This window comes from Anser cygnoides, chromosome Z, assembly GCF_040182565.1.
Source record: "Anser cygnoides isolate HZ-2024a breed goose chromosome Z, Taihu_goose_T2T_genome, whole genome shotgun sequence".
NCBI lineage: Eukaryota > Metazoa > Chordata > Aves > Anseriformes > Anatidae > Anser > Anser cygnoides.
Window position 1 is genome coordinate 32108449 of NC_089912.1, and position 26642 is coordinate 32135090.

The following is a 26642-nucleotide window of genomic DNA, read 5'->3' on the forward strand; positions in this document are numbered from 1 at the left end:
ACTTTTTAGGTAACTTAGGGCATAATACATAACATTTTAGGGAGTGTTACCATTTTTTTCTATTATTCTCTTCTACTTCCTAAAATGCAAAAGACTTCGCTTTTCAACTGTCTTACAATAAAAAGTGTAGTTTTTGTTGCTTGTGGGTTTAGCAATTCTTTTGTTATGTAATCTCAGTTAAAAGTATTCATTTTAGGCATGCATTGTATAATTTACTGTAAGTTCTAAGGTAAATTTGTCATTTTGGACAGAGAATGAGGCTGTTTGCCGTTACAGTTCTCCATGTACTGTAATTCTTTGCTGTAGTATGTTACAAATATTTCCACAGTGACATTAATAACACTTGTCTTTTGTCCTCATCCCACAAAGGAAAAATCAGTAATGCTATTAGAAATATATTGCTATTTGAGTTGTTTTGTTGTTGTTTGTTTTTTTTTAATATCGCTTAATGTTCATTCAAACTCAGTAAGAATATTTGGAAAACAATATGTGCCTTTTATGATTTGTAACAGTGAGAAACTCCATGAAGCTAATAACGAGCTACAGAAGAAACGAGCTATTATTGAGGATTTGGAACCAAGATGCAATAACAGTTGTGAGTTTACTGCTGTGCACTCCATTTCTTTTCTTTGTAAAGCATTTCATGTGTGAAGTCTTTAATTATAATAGCTATAGAAGGTGCAAGATAAACAAAATGCACATTTTAAATGTCAGTGATAGGTGTTAATTTCTCTGAAACTATGGTGACCAGAAAGATTGTTCTAATGCTTGAAAAGCAGGAGATTGCATTTTAGAGACCACCATAGTAAGAAAAGACAATGGCCATAGAAATACCTAGTCATTATCATACCTATCATTGAACCTCAGCTGTTCAGAACTGTCATGTCTCCTACCACCTTAGTTTAGAAGATCCTTGCTGCCATCACCGGGTTATCTTTTACTAACAATATATATTCCTTCAGTATGTTTTCAGGTAACAGAGTAGAACTGTGTTGTAATTTGAGAATATTTTTGGGCGATGGTCAACACAGATGTAGGAGTTATGTTGTATAGTTATAGGTCAGATGGTTTCTAGAGCCCAGCATCTAGCTGTTAATGATTGATTTTTAGCATGGTAATACTATTTATTTCTTGAGAAATACTGCAGGAGCCTGATTGTTGGTTTTGAAGCTTACTCATAATAGAACAAGGCAAAAGCTTGCAGCCGATGTCAGCTTCTCTGGTTTGTGCCAGAACAATTTCAACCATAAGAGATCCAGGAAGACTAAAATGTAGTTTTACTATTCATTACATAAATTCTGTATCCAAAAGGGATTTTAGTTACGCTGAGCTAAAACTGCAGGGTATGCAATAAAGTTCTATGTCTTAGAAAATGTTTGTACACCTGGAAATGAAGGTTAGGGACTTAATAAGCAGCTAATAAACACATGATCCTGACAGTTTAGATAAGCCTCAGTGTGAGTGTAAGAACGTTTTTCTGACTCTCAGACTTATTAAAAAAAAATAGTCATGTTAAAGCTTCTGTAGTTGTCTTACTGAAATTACAACTTGCTTTTTACAACCTAGGTCTGAGTTTTGTCTTGATAAAATAAAAATGCTTGTACTTCTTCCTTTATTCTCATAGTCAGCATAAAAGGTGTGCGAATTATTTCTTCAGATTCTTTTAGCTGTCCTGAGAATGGCCAAAAGGATTTGGTATTTTACAAGAATCACAGAACATTTTGAAAAATTGATTCTTGTATTCTTGGAGACAATCTGCTATTGACTCCATCACTGATCAGTGAAGACTTTCGGCAGGTCTTACTTTGTTGTGTTGAGTAATGATCAAGATGACTTGATCCTGTTTACTAGCTTAGTGTTTTTGAAGAGCTTAGAGAGAAAAGTGTAGGATAAACATGAAAGAACATTTTAAAACAAAGTTGCAAAACAAATGGACTGAGGGTTTCCAACTGTCTCATGCTGTATGAGAAATAGACACAACTGTTACGTGTTATTTGATCCGGAATGATGGAATTGACCTTCTTCGAAGATGTATAGTTTGTGCTTTAAGTGATAGTGGCTCAACATATTTTTGTATCAACACAGGAAAAGCCTGTGTGAAACTGTCCTGCTGATCTGCATTGCTGCTTGAGAAAACGTGGAAAAAATGAAATTGACTATATTCATGTTACAATTCTGATAAATTATGTCCAGTGTTAAAATTGAGCCAGTCTAAGTAAGAATTGTACCTCATGAATCATTCCTCTAACACAGAATAAGTAAACTCATTTTTATCTGAGTTGCAATATGAATGTAATTTGAAATTTGTAATGCATTAAGAAACTAGTTTTCTGAGTCTCTTCAGTAATGGCAATGATTTATGATTCCATTTCTCTTTATTTCTCCATAATTTTAAAAGCAAAATTTGTGCACAAAAACCAATCTCTTGATATTACATGAGTACATGTTTTTTTTATGTTTCTGAGCTGTTGAGCAATTAAAACTATGGTATCTGCTATATCACATTCCTTATGTGATAAGAAGTGCGGTATGTTCTACCTGTGCCTTAAGTGTCTGTTTAAACACACAAAAATAAACATAATATAATTGTTATTTCCCAATGTGTGCACCTCCTGACATAAAGCACTCAAAATTGAAGAGTTACAAGAAGCCTTACGGAAAAAAGAGGAGGAAATGAAGCAAATGGAAGAGCGTTACAAAAAGTATTTGGAAAAGGCCAAAAGCGTAAGTATATATGTCCCATGATAATTATCATAGAATCAACGAATGGTTTGAGTTGGAAGGAACCTTAAAGCCCACCCTGTTCCAACCCCTCTGCCATGGGCAGGGACACCTCCCACCAGACCAGGTTGCCCAAAGCCCTGGCCTTGAACACCTCCAGGGATGGGGCATCCACAGCTTCTCTGGGCAGCCCGTGCCAGTGCCTCACCACCCTCTGAGGGAAGAATTTCTTCTTACCATTTAATCCAAATCTTCCCTTTTTTTTGTTTAAAGCCATTACCCCTTGTCCTATCACTACACCCCCGACAAGGAGTCCCTCCCCAGCTTTCCCGTAGGCCCCCTTTAGGCACTGGAAGGCTGCTGTAAGGTCTTCCTGGAGCCTTCTCTTCTCCAGGCTGAACAACCCCAACTCCCTCAGCCTGCCTTCATAGGAGTAGGTGCTCCAGTCCTCTGAGCATCCATACTAGGATTGGTAATGGAGAAATTACCGAAACAGCTGTGCTGCTCTGTTTCAGAATCAGAGAACCACTTATGTAAACCAAGTCAAGGGAGGGAAGCTCGATAAACAAAAGTACTCCTTAATTGGCATTTTTGCTGAGGCTTCTGGGGACTTCCAGCACATCTTCCCTGAAGAGTTATGCCTCTTTGTACATGCAGATGTGGCTTAGTGCCACCAAGTGCAGGCACAATTGGACCAACAAACAACAAACCAACAAAAAGCTTTTATCAGCTTTTCTTCTTTTTGTTGAAGAATAAGAGGCAGAGAGGGAAGAGGAAATTTGGGGTTCTCTGCCTCACGGGAGGCTGGATCTATTTGTGTGTGCTTTCGGATGGTGTAGGCTTCTCACAGTGCTCAGTCAGTAATGTCTCCCTTACCTGAAGCAGATAATTTTGATACACCTTTTTATCAATGTAGCTTTTAGCTGCTTCAGATTTCACTGAATTCTTATTGCTCACATAAATTGCTCATCTTTTTTTTTCTTTTATGGGGCTTCTGACAAGTTCTCTCAGTCGTAGCCCTTAGAGTTTACAGCCAGAGGTAATTACACACGTGGCAGAGTCATTCTCACCAATTTAAATTGGACTTTGCTTTCTTTGTTCATCTTTTGCCCCTGGTTTCTTTCTGTTCATGTCTTGGTTTAGCTAACTGGTTTAGAAACCATTTTAATGTGAACTCTTTTAACAGATGCTTTTTCTACGTAAAGTAATATTTTTGACTGAACTACTTACACAAGCTGTTAGATTCTCCTACTGATGTTTAGTATTGCTTTTCACCTTTACTATTTAATGTATGCTTCGGGCTAGAAGGTGGCAAATATTTGAATATGGTATTGAGGGTGTGGGTATACTACCAGCTTTAAAATGGCAGTATTGTGGTCTCAACCATAACCCCATTTCTTCTATACTTTCTATATTTTATTTGAGTTTCTTAAAAGCATGCTAGCATTTTCATTCATCTGTTTCATGTGTTCATGATAACATCAAAATCCCTGCTGTGTCTGGATTGAGTTAAATGGGAATCTGTAAATGGGTTCCTAATCTGTCAGAACTCTAGGCTTCCTTCCTTTATTTCTATGTAGTTTTCTCGGTGACTACTTCGAAGATGTTTTAAAGGCCTTCTGGAGAACTAAACAAATCTTTTTTTTTCCTTTTTTCTGTTTTCTGTTCTGCATCTTATATTCTTAGAGTATTCTGGTGAAAGACAGAATCCTGATTTCCCCCTTCAATAAGATTTGTTTGTATGTACTGTGTTACTTTATAGGGTGCTTTATATAACAGTAACATTAATTTTTCTTCTTAGGTTAGTTTTTTGTGATCTCATCAACTTTCACTTTTTTTTTTGTGAAGACTAGTACAATCATTACAGCCTTCCACTATAGAAAGTATATCTAAGTCTAGAGTATGTTTTCTTAGAAACTTAGTATACTTCTATGAGCCTTCTTCCATGAATACTATTCCGTAAAAACAACTTAGTAAAACTGAAAGCATTGTTTTATTTCAGCATTTATATATCATTCTGAAATGGTTAGGAAGACAAATGAGAAGTCTCTTCCTATATATCCCCAGCATGTTAAAAACTTGTCTGCCATTTTCTATTACAGAGAGCTTAGGTATCTAAGCATTTTGCTGGATTTGTTCTTAGCTGAGCTCTGTGGTTGATAGCACTCAAATGCTGCCTGCGATGGATGCCACACATGGACATAACTAGGTGTCTGTTCATCGTATTAGTAACATAGTGATCGTGCATGTGCCACAGGATGCTTTTTGGTGTAAGTCTTCTAGAAATAGCAGCACCTGATACCGCAATGGTACCCCATGGCACCAGGTGTAGTCTTTCCAGATTGAAGTGGTCCATAAATTGAAGGGGAGGAATTAACAGGGAACATGTAAGTAAACCTGAGCTTTTGGAACCTCGTAAAAAGTATTTGAGAAAAGATTTCCACCACTGTGGCCCCAAGGTAGTGTAACCAGAGAAAGGACCTGCATATGTGAGTCTGGGATAGTGAATTTCTTAAGTTCTACTTTTCCTATTAGTAGTTTTGTTTCATGGTCACATAGAAGAGAACCAGTTCAGATTCTCCAACATACCATGGCTGATGTTCAGAGGCAGAGCCTCTGTCATGCTGTTCAGCAAGATTGTTTCACGGGAGTCAGCCTCTTAAGACTGCACATCCCTCTACTCCACATCTTGGAGTATCTTTTCTTACCATTGATATGTTTTAAGTCACTTTTTGTTTTTTAATCAGCTTTGCATGGTGATAATTCTTTGATTTTTTTTTTTCACTTAATTAGATTGCTTTTGCAGTGTTTAATTTAAAACAATCTGTTTTTCTCTTACAGGTCATCCGCACCTTAGACCCTAAGCAAAACCAGGGTGCAGCTCCTGAGATTCAGGCTCTGAAAAATCAGTTGCAAGAACGGGATAGAATGTTTCATTCATTGGAGGTAGTAATCTTCATGTTTCCTGGTAGATGTGTGTTATTCTTGTGGTTTTTTAGGTATAGACTAACACTTGTTGTACTTTGTTTTTAAATGTATGCTTTTTTTTTTTTTATAGAAAGAATATGAAAAAACAAAAAGTCAAAGAGAAATGGAGGAGAAATTTATTGTTAGTGCCTGGTATAATATGGTAAGAAAATCCCAAACTTTCAAACAAACAAAGAAAAAAAAAACAAAGGGATTAATATTAGTTATTTCAAGGTTGTTCATGGAATTCTTCATTTATTTACTTTTTTTTTTTTTAAATCATTTTCCAACACACAAGACAGAAACAAATGCTTTTTAATCATTCTAAGTTATTGTTACATAAGACTATATTCCTATGTTAACCTTGGGGTAAGTGAGAAAGAACATTTTTGTTATTTTTCAAATTTTAAGACCAGAAATGGCATTTTATAGAGGGAAGGAAGCTTCAGATTGAAGGACTAGAATTTCAAGATAGCAATTATGCTGACTTACAGTGCTCAGATGTACTTTGATTCTGCAACCGTCTCAGTGTTTCAAATGAAGGGGCACAAAGCTTACTGCTGCAGTAAGCACTCTGAGAAGCAACCTCTTTAACCTAGGTACAGGTTTAGCCCCAAGTGAAGGGCAAACACAGGTGTGTGGCCCTCCCATAAAATATTCAGAGTATAAAAAAGCAGCCACACAGCTTTTGCTGGGCATGTGTGCAAGGAGATTTTTCACCTTCAGCAAATGTGTTCAAGACTTCTCTTCGGTAGAGTGTGGCTGCATTGAGTCTGCTGTCCTGGTAGAAGGAATCCATGACCCGTGTAACGTTCATGTTTCCTTCTCCTTCACCATAGAGTTCAAATTCCTCCTCACTGTCTTCCCTGGGCAGGGTCTTTCTTGTAATTAGCCTCTGCTTTTGTACACAACTATACAACCCATCACAGCTTTTTTTTATTTCTTCAAACTCTCATTTCCTCCTTGCATTCATTCCTGCTGAAAACATACTTTCTCTCAAGGTGTGATCCTGCCATATGAGCTAGCGTAGAGATGGAAAGAATTTGGTTTCAGAAGAGAAGTACTCTTCTCACTCAGCATGCTAAAGGGATCTGGGGTGACAAGGGGAGGCAATTTTGAAAAGGTTTGTACAGTCGCTGTGTTTATGTGGGGAAGCATTTTGTCAGATGTGGGAAACCGGGGGACATGCTGCTCAACAATGTATTCCAAACTGGACAATGACTGGGGGAAAAAAAAAAAAAAGCACATGGTAAAAGATCTTGAAGGATGTTTTTGCCTTAGCCTTGAAAATGTGATGCTTTGTGTTTGAAATTCAAAACAACCTAGTAAGTGTTGGTGAAGAAGAGGCAATAAAATGTAAATGAATGAAGTTGTTGAATGTTAAATGTTCTATTTTTTTTCTAAGAAGTTTCTCTTTTCCATAGGGAATGACTCTGCATAAAAAAGCAGCAGAAGACAGACTAGCTAGCACAGGCTCAGGACAGTCCTTCCTGGCTAGACAAAGGCAAGCCACGAGCACAAGGAGATCGTACCCTGGTCATGTCCAGCCAGCAACTGCAAGGTAGAGAAGCCTTGCCCTTAGAAAGAAAATTGCCCTATGATCAAGGCCACTTCTGTTGCAAGTAACACCGTTCAACAAAAAGCAACCAGCATCCTTTCTCTTTCTCCCTTGTTACCACCATTATTTTACAGTTCAGGAAAGGGTTTTATTATGGTTTCCTCATCGTTTTGTAATGCCCTTTGTTTGTGTTTTTTGAAGTCCATCTGTCCCTTTTTCTCTCTGCATTTTTCTGAATGTGCCAAAGTTTTGAAAACATCTAGAGGAGTGTTGTACAATAATGGAATCTTTTAAATTTGTGTAAAGCCTGGTCCCTTACAAAAAACCTGGTATGGGCTGTGTAACAATGTGAATTTCCTGTCACAGTTGATACATTTGTGCCTATAAGGGTTGTGATGCTTTACAAGACTGCCTTTGTTAAAAGGAATTAGGCTTTTGATTTTTGTGCCAACCAGTTGCTTCAAGGAAAGGCTGAAAACTCATCACAAAAATGCAAAATTAGTATATAATATTATTGTAAAATATATTTGCAGCTAAAACACGTATCGGCAACAAGAAATATCTTTTAAAAAAAGAAAAATCTATGTATAAAGTTTGCTCTTATTCTTGGCATTTAGTAGGGAAGCAGGATGATTTTTAAGGCTTTTGTTTGTCTGCTGGTTTTACCTGTTGCTGACAGAACTGAATATTTTCAAATGGTTTGTCCCACTCTTCTAGATCAAGTGTGTGGTTAATATATAGTATAAAAAGATGGAGAAATATTTGAAATGCTACTATTTGAAATGCTAATATTTGATATGCTACTGCATCATCCATTTAAAAAGAAAAAGCGTTTGTATTAATTTTTTATAATTATGGACTAACAGTAGATAATGGATCGAGGCCTAAATTAACGTTGTTGATGTTAACATGCTTCAGTTGTCATCCCCTACTAAGCAACTTGCTTTTAATATATTGATTCAGGGTATATTTGTATCAATTGCCTTACTAATGGTACCAGTGCCTTCAGGTGAGCATGTTGCTGACTGTTGAAAACTGGCTGTAATTTGTTGTACTACCTTCTTAGCATGTAGCTAGTTGATCATATGTCACTCTCTGTAGCACCTTCATGTTGATCAGTGGGGTGGCAGATGGTCCCTAGTATTAATTTAGGCCCTGGTCCTATAAAATTCTGCTTTTTCCCTGATCGATTCTATGTTCTGGCTATTGTTTTTGTCAAAGAATTGATGGACACAGGGGACCTGAGTATAGGTTGAAGGCTTCAATCTATTTTGTGGTGATTCAGTTTTAAACATTTTTCATTTAGAGACTCTTTGGTCCCCTAAATGCACGTGCAGTCTGGTTTCTGCGTTTATTCTTTTACCTTATTTTGATGCCCTTCCCAGTGAAGACATTTCTTCATAAATAGCTTCAGAGAAAAGGCATATTAGCATTTAGTAAGCATCTGAAGACCTGTATTAATTCACAACTTCAGTGGGTTGAACAAAGGATAGTTAAAGTGATTACATCTAGATTAAAGGGTAAGGAATAGGTGGATGGCACTTGTAGGTACTCCTTTATCCTCAAGTACATCATCTGTTTTAATCTAGGCTAAGAATGCTTTCAATGTGTGTCTGAAAAATGTAGTTGTTTTTTTTTTTTTCCCAGTAATACAAAAACATATGAAGTTCATTAACATCATATAAGTTTGTCTTTTACGCCCCACATTTGGAGGAAAAACAATTTTCTAAAAATTCTGCTCTTTAATTCATGATGTGAGAAGTCTGGGCTATACTTGCAAGATAAAACTGAGACAGCAGAAGTATCTTTTTGTGTGGAGAAAAGTTAACAATGGCAGTTAGGCAACAAAGGCAGTTTAGGACAATTTCTGTAGTTCAGTGAGCTGATCCTCGTTTTGCTGTCTCTTACTGAGATACCAAATGCTAACAGATCAAAGAAGTTTTATATATTACGTAGCAAGATGACCACAGTTTTTCTGTGAAATCCTTTACTGATCTTTTTGTGCAATCCATTCAAGTAATTTGAAGAACTCTTTACTGTATGCCATGTGTGAACAGGAGCACATAACCAAATTCGATGTTCTTGCTTGAGAGTAGAGCATTATGTGTCACCCAGAGAACACTGAAAACTCCATTTTTATTCTAATCTCACAGCCTTTGTCTGTTATCAAACTGCCAAAGCCTACTTGTGAAAGAAAGGAACACCACGACCTTAATGGGAGGGTTTCTCTCTTAAATTTATTTAATAATTTCATTTACTGTTGCTATTAGTTGCATGTCTAAAATCACTTGAATGCAATCTGCACACTAGAATAAAACTACTTGCTTTAATTATTGTAACATATATTTTACTATTTTGCCTCCAAAGTTCTGATGACAGACAAATGCCCCTGATGGCTGGGAGATGTACAAATGCTGATTAGAAGCTTTGTCTTTAAGTTTTCTCTGTCATGGCTTCTCTCCCTCCCCTCTTTCTGGTTGTTGATTTTTATTTTCTGTTCTGTAGTTTCTCCTCTTTCTGTTTGGACTTTCCATTTTCCCGTAAGACACTGAAGCGTGTATTCAACAGAAGCTCTGAGCTTGTGTTGAATACAAAAATCTAAAAATGTATTGCAGTCTTATACCTATACATCCAAAGAGCATCTCTCTCTGTCCAGTTCCAATAAGTCATTTCTTTGGATTTCTAATGGTAGTCAACGAAATTTAATTCTGCGTTATTTAGCATTTTCCTTTGATTATCTGTTGCATACAGCAGTTCTTAATTGTTTAGTGTGGGTGGCTCTGAAGAAATCTTGCTTGTTTTGTAGTTTTGGAAGTAGCGTGCTATTACAAAACAAGGGCTGAGAGAGTGACATGAGGTAATAAGCACCTGTACAGAGCTAGCCGTGAATGCTGTCTATTCTTTGTATCTTCAGTAAAAGAATATAGCAAAAAAGCCCTGTAAAACAGAATTCTCTTAGTACAATACATACTTCAAAGAAACTTCTAGGAAGACTTTTTTGGAGGCAACAAAGACTATTGACATCAAAACTGTAGTGACAATTGTTAAATTATAGGCTGTCTTGATACACTACAGAAAAAAAAACAAAAAGCCTGCAGACTGGTCTTAAAAAAAAAAAAAAAAGCTCTTCAGGGCAGTGATAAAACAGCTAAGAAATTCATGAGAATACGTTCCTTAAGTACTGTGCTGAGGATATGCCCAGAATAGTCCTTCTGGGAGATTTAAATTAAATGCCAACAACATGTAACAGTTAAATGCACATGCATCTTCATTGTTTAGAGCTGAAACCTAGTTTCTGGTCTTACAGGATGTGTGTGCAGTCCAGTTTAAGTATTTCCATGTTAAGTTGTTAGCATGTGTGATCAGACATTACAGAAAAGAGTATTCATGTTCCCCCAATTTCCTTACAGCAACACTTAACCAATTGGATCCTAACATACATTTTCCAAGCGTTGTAATCTAATTTAAGGGTTATGTGTCCCATCCACAGTGCAGAGGAAAACAAACTGTAGCACGCAGCTGTATATATTGTAAAATGAAGTACATACACATTGGCTACAAGGTGTTTTTCATTATCTCTTTGGAAATGACCAACTGGTAATCCTGTGCTGTTCTGATGATGTCCCTTGAGGTGGTAGTATTAACTCTGCAAGTTCTTTGTGGCCTTCTATTCATGTAGACAGCACTGTCAATTTTATATTCAATGTGTATGAAAGAATTAATATTGACCGATCCTATTGCTGCTTTATGATATCTTGATAGTAAGTGGTATGTGCAAGCTGTCAAGAAAATTTAAGGGGATTTGTAGATTTTAAAGCCCTTGGTATTTTGACTTACGCGCGTAGCCTTTGTTTTCTCAGTTCTCTAGTGTATGAGGCTGTCCATAGCTTCCTGGATGAGCTGTAGTGGGTTTGATTATCTTGATATGTTGACGTTTTCTGTAGATATGATAATTGGAAAATATCTTAACTTCAGAACTTGATTTTCTTCTAGTTAGTGATTGGAGGAAGACCGTATTGAATGTGGCTAGTTTTTCTTTTTCTTACAAAACAAAACAGTTCCTGAATTTTATTCATTTTATAGTGTTTTTCCCCCCCCCCCCCCCCCCCCCGGACATTTTGACATTTTGCAAGGATTGATGAGGGAGCTATTTTTGCACTCAAAGTCAGATATGTAATACTGACTTCTTGTGGTTTTTTTGCACGTGTTTTAGGTAGAACGTGGACTCTGTTTTTTGCAGTAATACTATGTTGATAAGCTTTGACATCTCCCAACCAAGTTTAGCAAATTTTGGAGGCATTTTCTCACCAGTATTGTGCAAATAAATAGCTAAAAGAGGCTTCCTTTACAAGAAATAGTTTCAAGCGATGTTTTTTCCACTTGGAAAAAGTAGTTGTACTTCAGGTGTCACCTGCAGAATAGATTGAAAGCTGGATTATGACTGAAATGTGATCTCAGGTGATATGCTTAGAAGGAAACCTCATCAGAAGCCCTTCCTTAGAACAGCTGTGTTAGCTGACGCTGGCAGTGTGATACATGTAGTGTTCTGTTAAAATGAAAAGGTGAATCATAAACGTAAGAATTTAAATGCGAAGATCGGGTAAGCATGGAATTTGATGAATGAGCTCTTGAACCACACAAGCTGCACACAGCCCAGGCATGTCCTCTCTCAAATCTGAGCAGTCCAGCTCTCCTCTGCATTGGCAAGGCTTTCCTACTTTGTGCCTTTCATCAGGAGAGAGAAGTGTACTCTTACATTATTGCATATGCTGATAGAGGAGCCAGGAGTGGCAAGGAATGAGTCTCATTTGCACTCAGAACATCTTCACAAACCAGATCCTGTTCTCTGGGGTCAGGCAAAGGCAGCTCTCAAATTCTGTGTCAAATCCTAGCCACATCTCCAGTTAGTCACTTCCAAGGAATCCAGAAAACTTCCTGACATCACTGATTCTGTAGCTTTGCTCCTGTGATGCTTCTTCCCTCTGGAAGACCAAAAAGGGAGCAGAAGCCTGTCAGTAGTTTGCAGCATGTAAGTAAAAATAAGGGTTGATTTCTTCAGTTTGAAGGTGGAGAAGACAGATAAAAGCAACCATTAAATACAGAAATCTGAAGAGCAGTGCGTCTTTCACTGTTCTGCCTTCTGGTGGTAGTTTAAAAGTAGTAAAATGAAATCTGAGCCTTTGGAGCTGTTTGTTTTTCTAATTAACTTTGAATTGTAGTTGATAAAATATTGGAGGCTTTTCCAATGTCAGTAAAACAGAAACTGTCACTATCAGCATCCTCAGACTTTCTTTCATCTTCTATAGCAAATCCCTGGAGATTTTGTCTCCATTGACAATCTCACTGCAGTATTTGGAGATGCTGAGGATTTCCCTAGTCCTGTTCTCTCTTTTTGCTTGATTTTTATTTTAGTGGATTCACTGAAATACTGGGATTACAAAGGTCATTTTTTAATTATATCATCAGCTTATTGAATTGATACCTAGACCAACTAATGAATGTAGATTGAAAATGAATGAATGTAGATAGAGAAGTCCTAGAAAACTTGACAAATCATACAGTCCTACAGGACATTGTACCAACTCGTGGCACTGTAGCCAAGGCGGCTTCCCAAACAAATCGTTCTGGTGTCATAAAATACTTGCAATATTATAACATAGTTGCAATAAAACCATTAGGTTATTTCTTATTGTCATTATTTGAATGAAACATTCCTTATGTAGTACAAATTTTATAAAGCAGAGACTTTAGTCCTCAGTCACCAAAGGTTGGTAACCAGGAGAATAAACCTGTTTCTTGAGGGTGTCAGTGGTTTTGAGGGATTTTTATGTTTGTATTTAGCAGTATCAGTAAAATATTGAAATAGTAATAAACGTGACATTAAAAGGCCGTGCTTCTTATAATTTATAATCCACTTTGTATTCTGTGATTGTAAGAATTACAAAAATTTGAAGTGGTGTTAACACAGTTCTGAAAAGACGCTATGTTAATAGGTTCTTTTAGGCCTAAAATCTAAAGGAAACGCCATGAAGAAAGGAAGAATAGATGCAGGAAAGAAAACAAACGTTAGCAGTAGAAGCCATTAAGTAATTTTAGAAAATCTGCAGGAAGAGAAATCTGGAGACAGTTAACTTAAAGCAGAAGCTCGGCAGGAATATTTGGGACGAGTGTAGTGTTAGACTTTAAGAATAGTACTAAGTAAGTACTACCCATACTTTCAGGTAAGTACTATCCTTGTTTGCAAGTAAAGATGCATTGCCCTGATGACTTTGGTGATTCTGTTACAAAATACTAGTTATAGACAGCGGATAGCTACAGAAAGCCTTGTCTCTCTTAGGACTGAACATACACTGAATATAAAAGTAGTTCCTTAGAAAGAACATGGGGTTGGGTTGGGTTGTTTGTGTGTTTTTTTTTTTTTTTTTTCATCAGGTTTGGCTTGTGTGAGCACTGTCCTGAAGTAAGTGTGCTGATAGGTGCCTCCAGAGCTGGTCCTGTGAGTGAGAAGGAGAGGTTCCCATCCCTTCTGAGGCTGTGACGTGCAGGAGTCGTCTGTCATGTCTGCATGTGGAAAAAACACAGGATGACAGAGAGAAGTTAAGGAGGTTTTAAGTCACTAATTAACCACTTACAGTGAAGTGGAGCTAATGAGATCTGGTGCTGAATATTGAAGGGAGATGTCTCACCAAGAAATAATCCCCCAGGCTAACACCAAGCCATCAGTTACATATAGCTGAAATATTTTGTACTGGTAAGAAAAGGAAAAGTCACTCCTCTACAGGCAAGTCATATGCTGAATAAACTATCTCATTCTGAAGGTGCCACAGGAATAATGACAGGTTATGCTGAGTGAATTTACGCTCACATTTCTGTCATGTTCTGGAGAGCTGCTGCAACAGGTAGCTTCTGAAAGCATTGATTCATTTTGAGAAGTTCCTCAAGAGAAAGAAATTAACAGACAGTTATTTTAGAACAAGATAAGAATTTCAGGTTTGATAAGGGCACTCTCAGATGAACCGAGGTATTTGTACGTCCTCAGAAGAGAAGAGAATACACTGTCCAGAATTTACAAGTCCTCTTTAAAAGTACTAATGTCCTGAAGAGAAACCTGTAATGTCATTTCTGTTTATGTGCATCAGGTCACTCAGAGCATTACAAAACAGTAAGTCTGAGCTGTGTAATAGCCAGGTGAGATTAAAGGAGTAGCCTGTATTCATTTATGCATAATAGAATAGGTAAATTCTTATGTAGCTTGAACTTTTATTTTTTACTGACTAAGTACAGTAATCTTCATATAATTAATCCTGAACTCTGTAACTTTCTGCATCCAGGCAGTGCAAAGCAAGTATAACAGCACATCTCAAACAGACAGTAATTACTCCACATACTCTCCCAAGGTCTGCTTTGAATGTGTTCTTTTTAAGCATTTTCTGTTTTTATTCCATTTGATTTATGTATGTATCTTTCTGTTTGTTTTTTCAACTGTTAGTTGATCAGTATTCTGAGAAGGAAAAAAGAGGGACATACAAGCTGCAGGACTTGCAGCAGAAAGACCTTTTTTCGCTCTAAGACCTTGAGTTTAGTTATAAGTATTTTTCCTTGTGTATGTAACCTGGGTTTTCCTGTCACAGGAGCTGTTCTTAGAACTGTGCTTGACTAGTGCAATACTACGGAGTTGGAAATGGGGAGAGAAACGGTTTGCACAGTGCAATTTCAGTTGGGTGAAGCTACTCTACTCTTTGCGTCATCACAGTGAGAAGTGACAAGTGAAAGTGAGAACGAGCAGTTAGTGCTCTACCAAGCTGTGTAAGGGTATTTGTGCTGCCTGGGGAACCTGAAAGCACCGTAGCTGTGTTAGTAAAGCATTCAACCTGTCAGTCCACTGGCCACAAGGGAGAGTGTATCAGCAAGGATGGAGCAGTGTGCAGCCTGTCCAGTTGTCCTCCAGACTTAGATTCACTTAAGCAATATTGTGATGTGGTCTTAGGGCTCCTACTTGGTGTGTTTTTACAAGGATATGTGTAACTTCCTTGTGATTAAAACCTGCATGCAACGAATGAGTAGCGCTTGCCAGTGTAGTATGACAGTGATGTCATTTTAGTGTCATGCACAGAATGATCTTTGATGAAATATAAATGCTTGAAGTTTATTTGCGGTGCTCAGAGCTTGAAGTCTCAGGCAGAGTCATTTTGACCTTGATGATTGTCTTTTAGTTTATAACCATGCACAGTATTGGACAGGCACCTTTCACTTTATATTGAGTTTGATTTTTATTTTTTTTTTCCACTAGTTGTCCTCACAGACAGCAGGAACGCCAGAGATTTTCATAGCTGTGTAAACTTAGTTTCCATAGCTATGTTAGCAGAGAATGGTGGCCTGCAGGACTTCACTCAGAAGTGTTTAAATTTGTCCGAACTGTGTCTAAATTTTGATATTGTTTGAAGCTATTTTGTTGCTGTTCCCAATTTTTGGCATACAATCTTCCTGTTAGTTTGAAGAGCTGCTCTGGCAAAGATGTTTTTCCCATGAATTTGCACAACTCTAAGTAGAGACGGCCTTACTGAACTGCTTTGAAAATACTTGTTCTGTTCTCTGTTTTTTAAATGGTGATGTTATCTGCTTTTTAACTTTCTCTTTATTCTTTTATTTGCAGTGATGTGGTTGCATGACCTGCAGCATTGTTATAACAGGGACTGTTCAGTGCATGACTTGCTTTTCTGTCCAGACTGCATAACCAAAACTTAACCAGTTCTACACTTAAGACTCATGGGCATCTGATTTCAAAGGGAGATCTACTTGCAGAGAAGCCTACCATCTTGGGAAGTGGCTTTCCCACTTCCTGCTTCCATTTACTCTTTCTCTTCACAATAAATCTCCTATGAGGCTAAAAGAGAGGAAATCCAGTATTCAGAGCTCTACAGGAGGCGTTCTGCAAACTGACAGAGCACTGTCAGCTCTCCATTTTACTTCTGTCTGTCCACTCCATTTAATTCTGATTAACAGCATTAACACACAGACCTCCTGCAACATTTTCATATACTGAACTATAAAAAACTAGTCTTAATGAGTTCCTGAAAATGCCTTTTGGTTACTGTTAAAATTTTAAAGCACCTGCACCCTTAAAGGATATACTTTGAATCTTTAAATAATTAAAAGTAAAGCCAAGGAGGTGTTTTACCGGGAGAAATGACTCATGAATTGCTGCTTGGCCAGCCCATCTTCCTTAGAAAACCAGGCAAGGTTCATCAGATAATCTCTGAGACAGGCAAACTACTGTGCAGTCCTTTGCTCACAGACACTGCCTGCTTCCTTACTATGTATATATGCAGTAGTTTGTGGCTGTTGTATTTTTCTCTCTATGTTTTAGCTGTGTTGTCTGTTTCTTTCGGAAACATTTTTTTTTTCCAATCTGTGTACAATTGTTAAACAATCTGAGGAAAGAACGTGAATGGAGATAAGTATGAAAGCTGTCTACACCTTCAGTATTATGCAGATTGTCCTTGCCAGTTTATAATTTGGGTTTATATTTTACCTGTACTATTTCTTTTCTCATTATTGCAGTCTTAGCTATTTCATTTCCAATTGCACTAGCTTGGCTGTTTCTTTGTATTATGAAGTTTAGCTATAAGATTTGCAATATTTAGACAGTATAACTCAAAATGCTTTGTGCTGACTATATTAATTTAAAGAGCTGCTTATTTAATATTCTTAAAAATCTGCACATTTGTACTACTGTATCTTTGTTTTGTATTGGACATCCAGTACTGGCAAGATCCAGAAGACAAGGGGGTACTGTAGTGGTCTAAGTTAAGACGTTCGTTGTACAGGGGTTGGTGTGTGAGAGGTGGGAAAAGAGGGCTGCCCAGCCACAGGCCGTGCCGCAAACACCCAACAGAACCTGGAAGCAGAGTACCCCGAGCCGTGCGGTTTAAGCCCAGTTTTAGGGAAACCCCGTTCTCGCTCGCCCGGATCCTAATCCTGCAAAAACGTCCGCACGCACGCTCTCCGGGAGCGGCACTCGTCTCGGGGCAGCGGCGCTGGGGACCGGCACCCCGGGGCCCCGCAGCACTCGGGCACAGGGCGCCCAGTCCTGCTGCTTGCAGCTGTGGGCACGGCTGTGTCCGTGTGTCTGTGTCCGTGTGTCTGCGTGTGCCTGGGGCCCTCGGGGTGCACGGTGCCCTCGATGCCCCTGCCTCAGCGCGTTGTGCCAAACCAAGCCGCTCGGAGAAAGGCAGAGCGAGACCCACCGGTCTGTGCAGCGGGCGGGTGCCCCTGCAACAGGGGACGGGACCGGGGGGTTCCCGGGGCTGGGCTGCCCATGCTGGCGGTGCTGCTCTGCCTGACAGCGCCTGGTGGGTGAGGACCTGTCCTCTGGGCCCGGCAGCGCCTGTGGCAGCGCAGCCCGAGGTGGGCTGCAGGAGGGTCCGGGCAGCGGCACTCCTGCCGGCCCGAGTCCAGCAGAGCTGAGAGGTTTGTGTCTTTCCAGGTCCCAGCCATTGATCCCTTTGTTCTGTGTCAGGGCAAGCTTTATTAGAAAAAAAAAAAAACTTACTTTCCGTTGTGTGTCCCAGGCATAGTTCGTCTCCCATTTGCTAGTGCCGCTTCTGTCAGGAGCGCGCCCTTCTCCAGGCCACGCTGGGCGCGGGACCGCCGAGGACAGCGGTTCCGCGCGGGGTGTGAGGGGATAGCTGCTTTTGTCACACCTGCCTGCAAGGGCGCCCCGAGCCGAAGCTTTGCTGTACCTCATTTATCCAAGTGGTCTGTGCAGTTTAGAAACTATGTATCGGTTGTTCTTGAGCCTAAGACATTTATATGTAACTGTGTTTAGCTTGACAAAACTTGAGTTCACTAATGCAACAGAGAAACTTAAGGTAGCTTTCAGCAAATGAGCTGGCTACTTTAATTAGATTAGCGTAGCATCTCTGTCACGAGGTGATTGCGAGCTCACAATGCAGAGGTGATCTCCAGCATGTCTCTGATATACTAACTTCATTTATGCTGCATAGAAAACTCTTTTACTTTCTTAATAGCAGCTTGTTTGACAGTCCAAAATTAAGTGTTGACCAATTATCAAAGTAACTGTTTGTGAAGTTGACAGTGATATATTTTCTGTAAGAGAATGGATTCCTAGAGTGTCAAAACATCAATTTCCCATTTCGGTTCATCTATGAAATGTGTAACTACCAGATTGTCATGGTAGCAGTATTTATATACATATCTGTATATAGACAAAAAAAAAAATACCCGGTGATGACCATTAGAATCAAAAGGTTTAATATTTTTTCCCAGTCAAATACACTAATGCTTCCAAGGTTACAGAAGAGTGTACAGTTGTTAAACAAGTTGTAAATAAAGGCTTATATAAAACACGAGTGCTTGCTTTGCCTTTGTTCGGTGCTCGGTTTTAAACTGAAGCCAATGCACAGTTGGCGTTGAAGCTTCTGGTTTGTGTACATGAGAACACTTTTGGTGTCAGCTGGTCTGCCCGATTCTGAGATATACCAGTGGCATCGTGCCTCGTTTCCCAAGGGCTGTGTGAAGTAGAACGAAGGGAAGGTAGGCAGCAGCAGGAATTCAGCAGAAAATGTGAACCTCCTCCCTTCTCTTGGAAAGCATCCACTGTGGCTGGCCCATCACTGCAAGGGTTACCTGCATGCTTTGCCTCTGGAAAGACCAAGGCTGCTGAAGTAATGAGACTTCCTCTCGCCGATGGAAGTTTAGCTATAGAGGTAGCTGTATGGGTATGGACAGGAGCAACTGTCCTTCCCTTCTGCATTGCTGAACAGCTTTGCTGTTTGGGGAGGGGATGCAGGGGGAAGGAGCAGGCAGGCAGCATTAACACGGGTAAATTTTGTTAGTTGCGAAAGAGAGGTCAACAGTCAGCAAGAGATACTGAGCCTGCAACTATCCTGTGCGAGGCTGGGGGTAAAGGGATGCGCAGAGGCCCTGTAGGAGCCTTTCAGGGCTGCTTTGTACAAGGTTTAGAGGGAGTGCAGCAAGAGAAGGGCAGCATGCCTTGTCTGCATCCTCTGTCAGCGAGGTGCAGCCCTGCTGTGGCAGTAAGGAGTCCTTCTTGCACTGCAGGCACTGAGAAGACACCCCTGGGCAAGGGCAAGGGGAGGGGGCGTGGAGGGGAGTGGGTGGGTGACTGGGAAGGGGAGAAATGGGGCACAAGAAACCCAGTGAGTATTCAAGGATCACCTCCTCTAAGAGCACTGCATCGCACACGGTGAATAGGAAGTCAGGCAAAAAATGCGAAGGCCTGCATGGTTGACCAAAGGGAGGGAATTGAGGCCTGTCCCACACGAGGAGCTTCTATAAAGCCACGGCCAGAACCATGGGTGAGGGAGGAGCAGTGGGTGTTTGTCTTCCTGGACTTGCGTAAGGCCTTTGACACCATCCTGCTTATGAGAGCCACAAAGACAGGCTGCTGAAGTACGGACTGGATGAGCAGTGGGGTGGATCAAAAACTGCCTGAACTACTGGAGCCAGAAAGGGGAACAGCCCCAGGCTCCAGGACACGTTGGGGATGCCCAGGTGGAAAGCAGCTCCGAAGAAAAGGCCCGGGGGGGGTGGTCCTCATGGACACCAAGTTGAACGTGAGCCAGCAATGTGTCCTAGCTGCAGAGGAGGCTAACGGTGTCTTGGGCTGCATCAGGCAAAGTGCTGCCTGCAGGTGGTGGGAGGTGATCCTGCCTTCCTCCTCAGCACTGCTGAGGCCACACCTGGAGTAACATAACGAAGTGCCTGCTGTTCTTCTCAGTCCCACCCCAGTCCCTCCCATTCCCCCGATCACTATTTCCACCTCTCTCCTGCCTCAGGCCATCGCCCCCCCCCCCCCCCCCCCCGCTACCCTGTTGTTTCCCCCACTGCCCATCACTCTTTTTTCACCTCCTCCCTACCCCTGCCCTGTGACCCAGGCTTCTTCCTGCCTCACCCCCTCCCGTCACTTCACTGCCCTGGGGCCCTGCTTGGCCTGCAGCACCCCCCAGGTGGGCATCGGCCCTGTTCTCCAGCCCCCGACACTCTGGTAAGCACGGATCATCCTTCTTAGGAGCCAAGAGAATGAAGTGACCTCAGAACAGCAGTGTGTCCTATTTATTTGGCAAACAGCGCAAATCAAGACGTTAAACTCAAGTGTGCCAGGGTAAAGTACAGGAAGAGTAAAGTGATGGATGTGGAGGCTTCACCCATGGATCCATGGCTTCCAGTTCAGGTCTTCTGAGGCCCAGCAGGCAGCAGAGCATTTCTGCCTCCTAGGATTTCTGGGTGGTGGCAGAGAATTACCTTTTATTCTTCCCAAACAGGCAAACAACTCAGAACTGCAAACACATACATCTGAACACTCGGTTTCCGGACCACACGAGTGCCCACAAGTTCCCTGAGACCACACCTCCATGCCTACCATGAAGGCCTTACAAACCACTCCTGTGGTAAAGGAGGGCGGAAGAAAAACAAAACAAACTCCCCCCCCAAAAAACAGCCCACACAAACACCCACCCCAAACATCCCCAAGTGAAGGCAGTCAGAACACTGGCAAATGACAGGAGGTGGATGGAAGCTAAAATGCACTTTCGTTGTGTTTGTCATACTGAACTCACAGAATTTTGCAAATACAGAGTACTAAGGCTTGCTTTTATGAAAGGGTAGATCGCCCACTTCCACCCCCTCGGGGGGAGGGGGGGGGAGGAGGGAAATAAAAATCTCCTATCAGATGCTTCTGGAAAGTTTCTGAATGCTATTTTCACTGTAGCATGTATTTTCCAGATTCTATGGACAAGTGTTTGGGAAACACCCAAGAATACAATCCTGAGAAAGCCCACACTGTGAAGGAAAAATGCTGCCCTGCAAATACAAAGCTGTAGCCTACTAAAGTAAACACTTTCCTAGTAGCCATTTTGTATTATTTCTAAACTTAAAAAAAAAAAGAAAAACAAAACAACACAACCCCCCCCCCCCCAAAAAAAAAACACGTGCAGACTTCTAATCTCTGAAGGAATTAGTCTGATGCCTAAGCATACCTGTACATGCAAGTCAGCACTTACTCAGTCTAAACACAGATAGCACTGGTTTGCACCCTTCCCCAAGTACGCGGAGTGTGGGAATGATGTGATGCAAACGTCCTCGAGAGACCAACCACGCAGACCCCGAAGTCCCAACATGTGCTGAGAAGAACCTGTTTAAAATTTATTTTTTCCTATAGAAAGCTGAATTCACCTACCTGCGAAGAGGCCTGGATTACTTACTTCATCTCCTGCCAAAGTGTGCAAGTCATCAAGCGCATTTACATCAATTACCCAGGATTTTTACATGAACTAACTTTCTATACAGCCGGAATTAAAGACAGCTACAGAAAACTCTGGAACAAAACTGTCTGCGTAAATACATCAACAACAAAGAAAATCAACTGAACAACAGTCTTGAAAATGCTTTATTGAACCGTGTGTCTTATTGTAATGTGCAGAAGATGTGTTTGAAAAGACTACAACTTGAAAAACTTTTGAAAATCCTCAACAATCAATAAAAAAAAGTCCCTACTTGGGGTAATCTAAGGATAACCAGAGGCCTCATGTAAATTTTCCCTTAGAACATTTTCTGTTGCAGAGACCAAAAGAAAACAAAGCTAGTACTGCTCTATGTGGAAACAATCAGGATTTGAGGATTTTATTATTATTATTAAAAAAAAAAAAAAAAAAAAGGATGGAACTTAAAACCTCAGTCTATAGGGTTGCTTCTTTTGCTGCTGTTATTTTGGATTAGCATACACGTCACAGTTCTGCTGAGAACACCACCTGGTGTTCAAGTCTGTAAATTTACTCTAAAATGCTAGCAATGCTGCAGAGATGGAAGGATACAGAGAAAGAGAGAGGGGCTGAGGTGAGAAAGATCTGGAAAGACACCATTATGTTATAAGCCTAGTTTAATAATAATAATTATTATTATTTTTAAATCAGAAGCTGTGTGCACTTTTGTTTTTATAATCTAACTTTACATTCAAAACAAAACAACAAAAAAAACCACAAAACAAAAAAGTAAAGAAAGCCAAAACCAAACACACCCCTTCTGTCCTTGTCTTGGGGTTATTATGAACATATATGCACAAGAACGCTGCACTTTTTTTTTTTAAAAAAACAGTAGGGCTAGTATAGGCATGTAGGTGTCAACGATTCAACTAAAAGGCTTTTAGAACTTTTTGGTTTTTATACCAGCAAAAATAACCAAAAGAAACAATAAATAAAAGGTGCTAAAGTTAGCATTAAGAATTCAGTTGTAATATAATGACAATCTGGGGATCCAAATCCTCAAGCTCTCCTGATACTAACATGTCTCTGCAAACTATTAAGCAAATACATAAATAACTCAAAATATGATTGAGGCTGTGAAAGGCTTTTTAAACTATGACAACATGATCCAGGTTAACTTTTTTTTTTTTTAAACACAGTGAATATATGAATCATCTACACCTGAATAAAACATGTTTAACAATTAAAAAAAAATTAACAACCACAAAAAAGAAAAACTTTAAACAAAAGTGAACATCATTTGATTTCAGGGCACACAAAAGCCCTTTGCAGTAGCTTCCAGCAGTGGTCTTATTGTTGTGTCTCCTACAGATGCATAAAATGAAGTTCAACTCCACATTGACGTGATGAATAACAGGGCAACATAACGATCACATATAGCAAAATGCCACACCCTGGTCACGACAATATAACCCACTGCAGAGTTTCCATCGTGTGCAGGAACAGCACATACAGGTGTCATTCTGTCACATATTATTCAAAAGCTACTTTGTGGCCACAAACTGCACTAACCTTTTTGTTACGTAACCTTTGAATAATGGGAAAGCTTTGGGTTTTATAGTTTTGCTCCTTGTATTTAAATTTTTAAATGACAAGGTCACTAAAACTCATGCACGCTGCAAAAAACGTCATGCAGTAGTTAAGGTAAACCATCCAAGCAGTTTTTATTCATTAATATTCATAAATACACACAGCAGCTTCATTAGAGATTTTTCATTTTTTTCCTCTTCAGTTTGAATGTGGAGTATTAGGAGAGCCTTTTGCATGTCAAGGTACAGGACACAGAGCTTTTTGCTCTGCACTGCAACCTACATTTACCTGCTAGAAGTAAAAATTAGTTAAGTGGAAATGATTATCATATATATCTTTTTTTCTCTCTTTCTTTTGAATGTACACAATGTAACAAGAGTGACAGACCTGAAATTACAATCACCAAAACAAACCCAAGATAGTTGTTGTCCACTTTCATTGGCAAATACAGCACAGAGGACATTGTCTGCAAAGTGGGATGTCATCAAAGAGGAGGTGGAGGAGGCTCGTTTCCTTTATTACTCTCTTTTAAATTTAGGTTTTCTAAAGCAACATCTAGAGGCATAATATCTACACAGCCCATAGCACCAAAATCGGCAATTTCCCCCCGCTCATCCTCGTCTGAGGAGGAACTTTCTTCCTGTATCAAAGTGGACAGTAGGAGCTCTTGAACAAACAGGCTGCAGTCTGCCCGTTCGCTTTCCATTGACTGACGCTCTGCTTCTGACATCTTCGGATCATTCAATCTGTACAGCAGCAGGGGAGAAGAAGGGACAGGCAGTTGGTGAAAATACATTTCGCTGGTGGCACTTCTGGCACGTGCTGGAAGGCACACAAAGACCTCTGCCCTGCCTCGGGACACTCCTGCCTGCTCTTCGACATGCACGGCTCCGAAAACCTCTGGCTCCTAACAAACCACCTGCTCCTTACCTGCTCCTGTTCCTACAGCAGCCGTAACCACAACTTAAGGAAAACACAAGCTACTTGTGAGTTTCCTGATACTCAGAGGAGCCTTTCGGGGAGGGTTGACGGGACTTCATAGACACCCACTAGGTGCCTGGTTTTTGTTTCTAGGTCAACTTCTAAGTTTACACGTGCCACAAAATACATTACTGCACATGTAGTGCCTACGAATTCCCAAAGCATGATACAAAATTCTTTCTACCACTTCTCTTAGGTGACAGCGCATGCCCTGATAGGAAAGGAAATCGCTCACTCACACTCTGGAAGTAAGTCTGGGACATTTGCACGTACTTTGATTAAGTTTCTCAAATAATAACGAGCTGCTGATTGAAAGACATCACATAGTATTACTTTGAACTTAGATAAAAATCAGCAAGGCGTAACAGCTTGACTCAAATCCAAGTTTCTTCGCACAGGAAATGCAAAGAAATGTTAAAATGCCCATAGCTCTTTCACACTATCAAACAGAAAAACAGGAGTATGTCAGGGGGACTGTGGGGGAGGAAGGTGGGGGAGCAGAAGAGATGTGGAAAACATTGATTTCAGGTCAATATCAAACTTGTAAAAGAATTGTAATGACGCAGTGGGCAACTCCTCTTTAAAACAGCCCTGGGATCTAACTATAGTTTCTAAAGCAGTTGTGTGTCCTGTTAATTAATGGCACCCTTTACTTGCTTTGTGATTAAGTCTCTAAAACACTTTATATATAAACTCCTACTCAATCTTCAGCTTTTAATACAGATTAATTTCCTGTTAAACAATACTATCTTCTGACCTCTCCCTCTCTCTCTCACTCTCTCTCTCCCCCCATTATAGCTTAAATCTACATGCTTGAATCACTGGAAATGCTCCTTTCATTGGACATAGTCAGAAAAACAATCACAATTTAGTCATGTAATATTTTTGTTCCTCTTGAAATTGAGATGCAGCAATTAATGTTTACCCATTGCTTAGGAGCAGACAGAAGGTTTGAAAAGATGCTACAAGTACAAACAAAAGCGCGGTATGTTAACTACAGACTCGATGAGGGATCTGGCAGAAGTCTCCTGCCTGGAGTCACAAGTAGCTTATAAAGCCAAAACTCAAAAGTAGCTTCCTTTCAGGGTTTGCAGAAAGCCATATTCAAGCCTAATCCTTTAAAGACATTTGTAGTTGTGGGAAAAAAAAACAAAGAAACAAACACCACAGTGCACTTGTGAGATTGTCTCTCTTTTTTGCAAACGTTAGACCACTACAGAACATATCCAAAAGCAGATAAAGTCCCTTCAGGCCACCTATAAACTGCTACTCTTGGATATTAAATTACTGCTAAAAGTTTGGATCAGGCAAGTTTTTGATGAACATTTTATACCTTTAAATATGAACATCTAATTGCAGATAAAAACAAATGGAAAATTTCCAAGCACCACATTTCTTGTGATTATAATATACAAAGAAATGTGACATTTAATACTCTTCTGGTATTTTGAGTATTTGAGATAGAGTAGTCTACAACCACACTTTTAAGTACATTTGACAGAGTAAGCAGATGATTCAGTGGACAAAAATCTTTCTTTTAAGGGTGGCACATTAATTCATTGAGGGTAGCGGTCTCCTTTCAGGCTTCAGTTTATTGTGACCACTGTTGAGATCTATCATCAACATATTCTGTATGATTAATTAGCCTGTTAATTCTGGGATAAATATGATCACAATTAAAGACCCTGCTTTACTAGGGCATGTGTCTAATTCCAAACACGTAACAGTTTAATTGAGCTCCGCCTCCAGAAAAACCAAGGAAAACTGAAGTGGTAAGAGGTAAGTATTGAAGTAAACATGCAGAACAAGTTACCTTGTAAGAAGAAACTGGGAATTCTGGATAGTCTGCTGACTGTTTTCTGTGTTAGATGTGTTGGTGGTTGTTGTAGATTGTGTAATAGTGGTGTTGACATTGATCGTGTTGGTACGCCTAGTTGCATTGCGCGCAGTCTCCAGTTGTTGTCTCGCTGCCTGTGCATGTTGTCGTTCCAACTGCAGTTGCATCTGCAGCTGCTGTAACTGAGAAGCGGAAGGGCCAGGGGAATTGAGCTGTCCTCCTGCAGAACGCCTCACGCCTGATAACTGAGATAAAAGCTCTGCCAGAGAAGAGAAAGGTATCTATGATGAAATACGTTAAGTGACTATTACACAACAGAATGAATACACCCTGAATTCCAGTGCATCAATTAATTTTTTTTCAATCAACAAAAATAAAGTACTAATAATGTTGGAGAGCCCATGAAACTCTTCAAAAAATTCCAAACACTCAATATCTCAAAGGGTAAGGAAGATCAAGACTAATTCTATGAAATTTTATTTCAAAGAAAAAGTCAAAGTTTAAAGCCTTCTAAATAACAAGAGAGACAATCCATAGACAATATCCAGTGAAGGATGGTACCCTCTGCAGCAGTTCTCTGAAACTTCAAGACAAAATACCAAATGACTAGGAAAATACTTCATTTTGGCTTTGGTTACTGATTGTATTTTAGCTTCAACAAACATGCCCCCAAAACATAGGTTTTGCCATCCTGGTATCATAGAAGGAGGCTGTATTGAGTAAGAGAGAAATATGTGCTGTCACT

The 26642-nt window shown here is 39.9% G+C and overlaps 2 protein-coding genes across 8 annotated transcripts in view; one reads left to right on the plus strand and one right to left on the minus strand.

The window, feature by feature from the left end:
* HOOK3 (hook microtubule tethering protein 3) overlaps window positions 1-18615 on the plus strand; it is an 87222-nt gene extending 68607 nt beyond the window's left edge. For 2 of the 3 annotated variants that reach the window (XM_066988337.1, XM_066988335.1), the window contains 6 exons: window positions 513-595; window positions 2624-2724; window positions 5563-5667; window positions 5780-5851; window positions 7113-7249; window positions 15900-18615. In XM_066988337.1, coding sequence (XP_066844438.1) covers window positions 513-595; window positions 2624-2724; window positions 5563-5667; window positions 5780-5851; window positions 7113-7249; window positions 15900-15915 — 514 coding nt within the window. In that variant the 3' untranslated portion in view covers window positions 15916-18615. Of the gene's footprint in view, window positions 1-512; window positions 596-2623; window positions 2725-5562; window positions 5668-5779; window positions 5852-7112 lie in introns of all 3 variants that reach the window. The other variant, XM_066988336.1, reaches the window with a different exon arrangement.
* A 3293-nt stretch (window positions 18616-21908) lies between these two features.
* KCMF1 (potassium channel modulatory factor 1) overlaps window positions 21909-26642 on the minus strand; it is a 53424-nt gene continuing 48690 nt past the window's right edge. For all 5 annotated transcript variants that reach the window (XM_048079809.2, XM_066988338.1, XM_048079808.2 and 2 more), the window contains exons 6-7: window positions 25874-26156; window positions 21909-23825 (exon numbers count right to left, since the gene is read on the minus strand). In XM_048079809.2, the coding sequence (XP_047935766.1) occupies window positions 23564-23825; window positions 25874-26156 (545 nt within the window). In that variant the 3' untranslated portion in view covers window positions 21909-23563. The remainder of the gene's footprint in view (window positions 23826-25873; window positions 26157-26642) is intronic.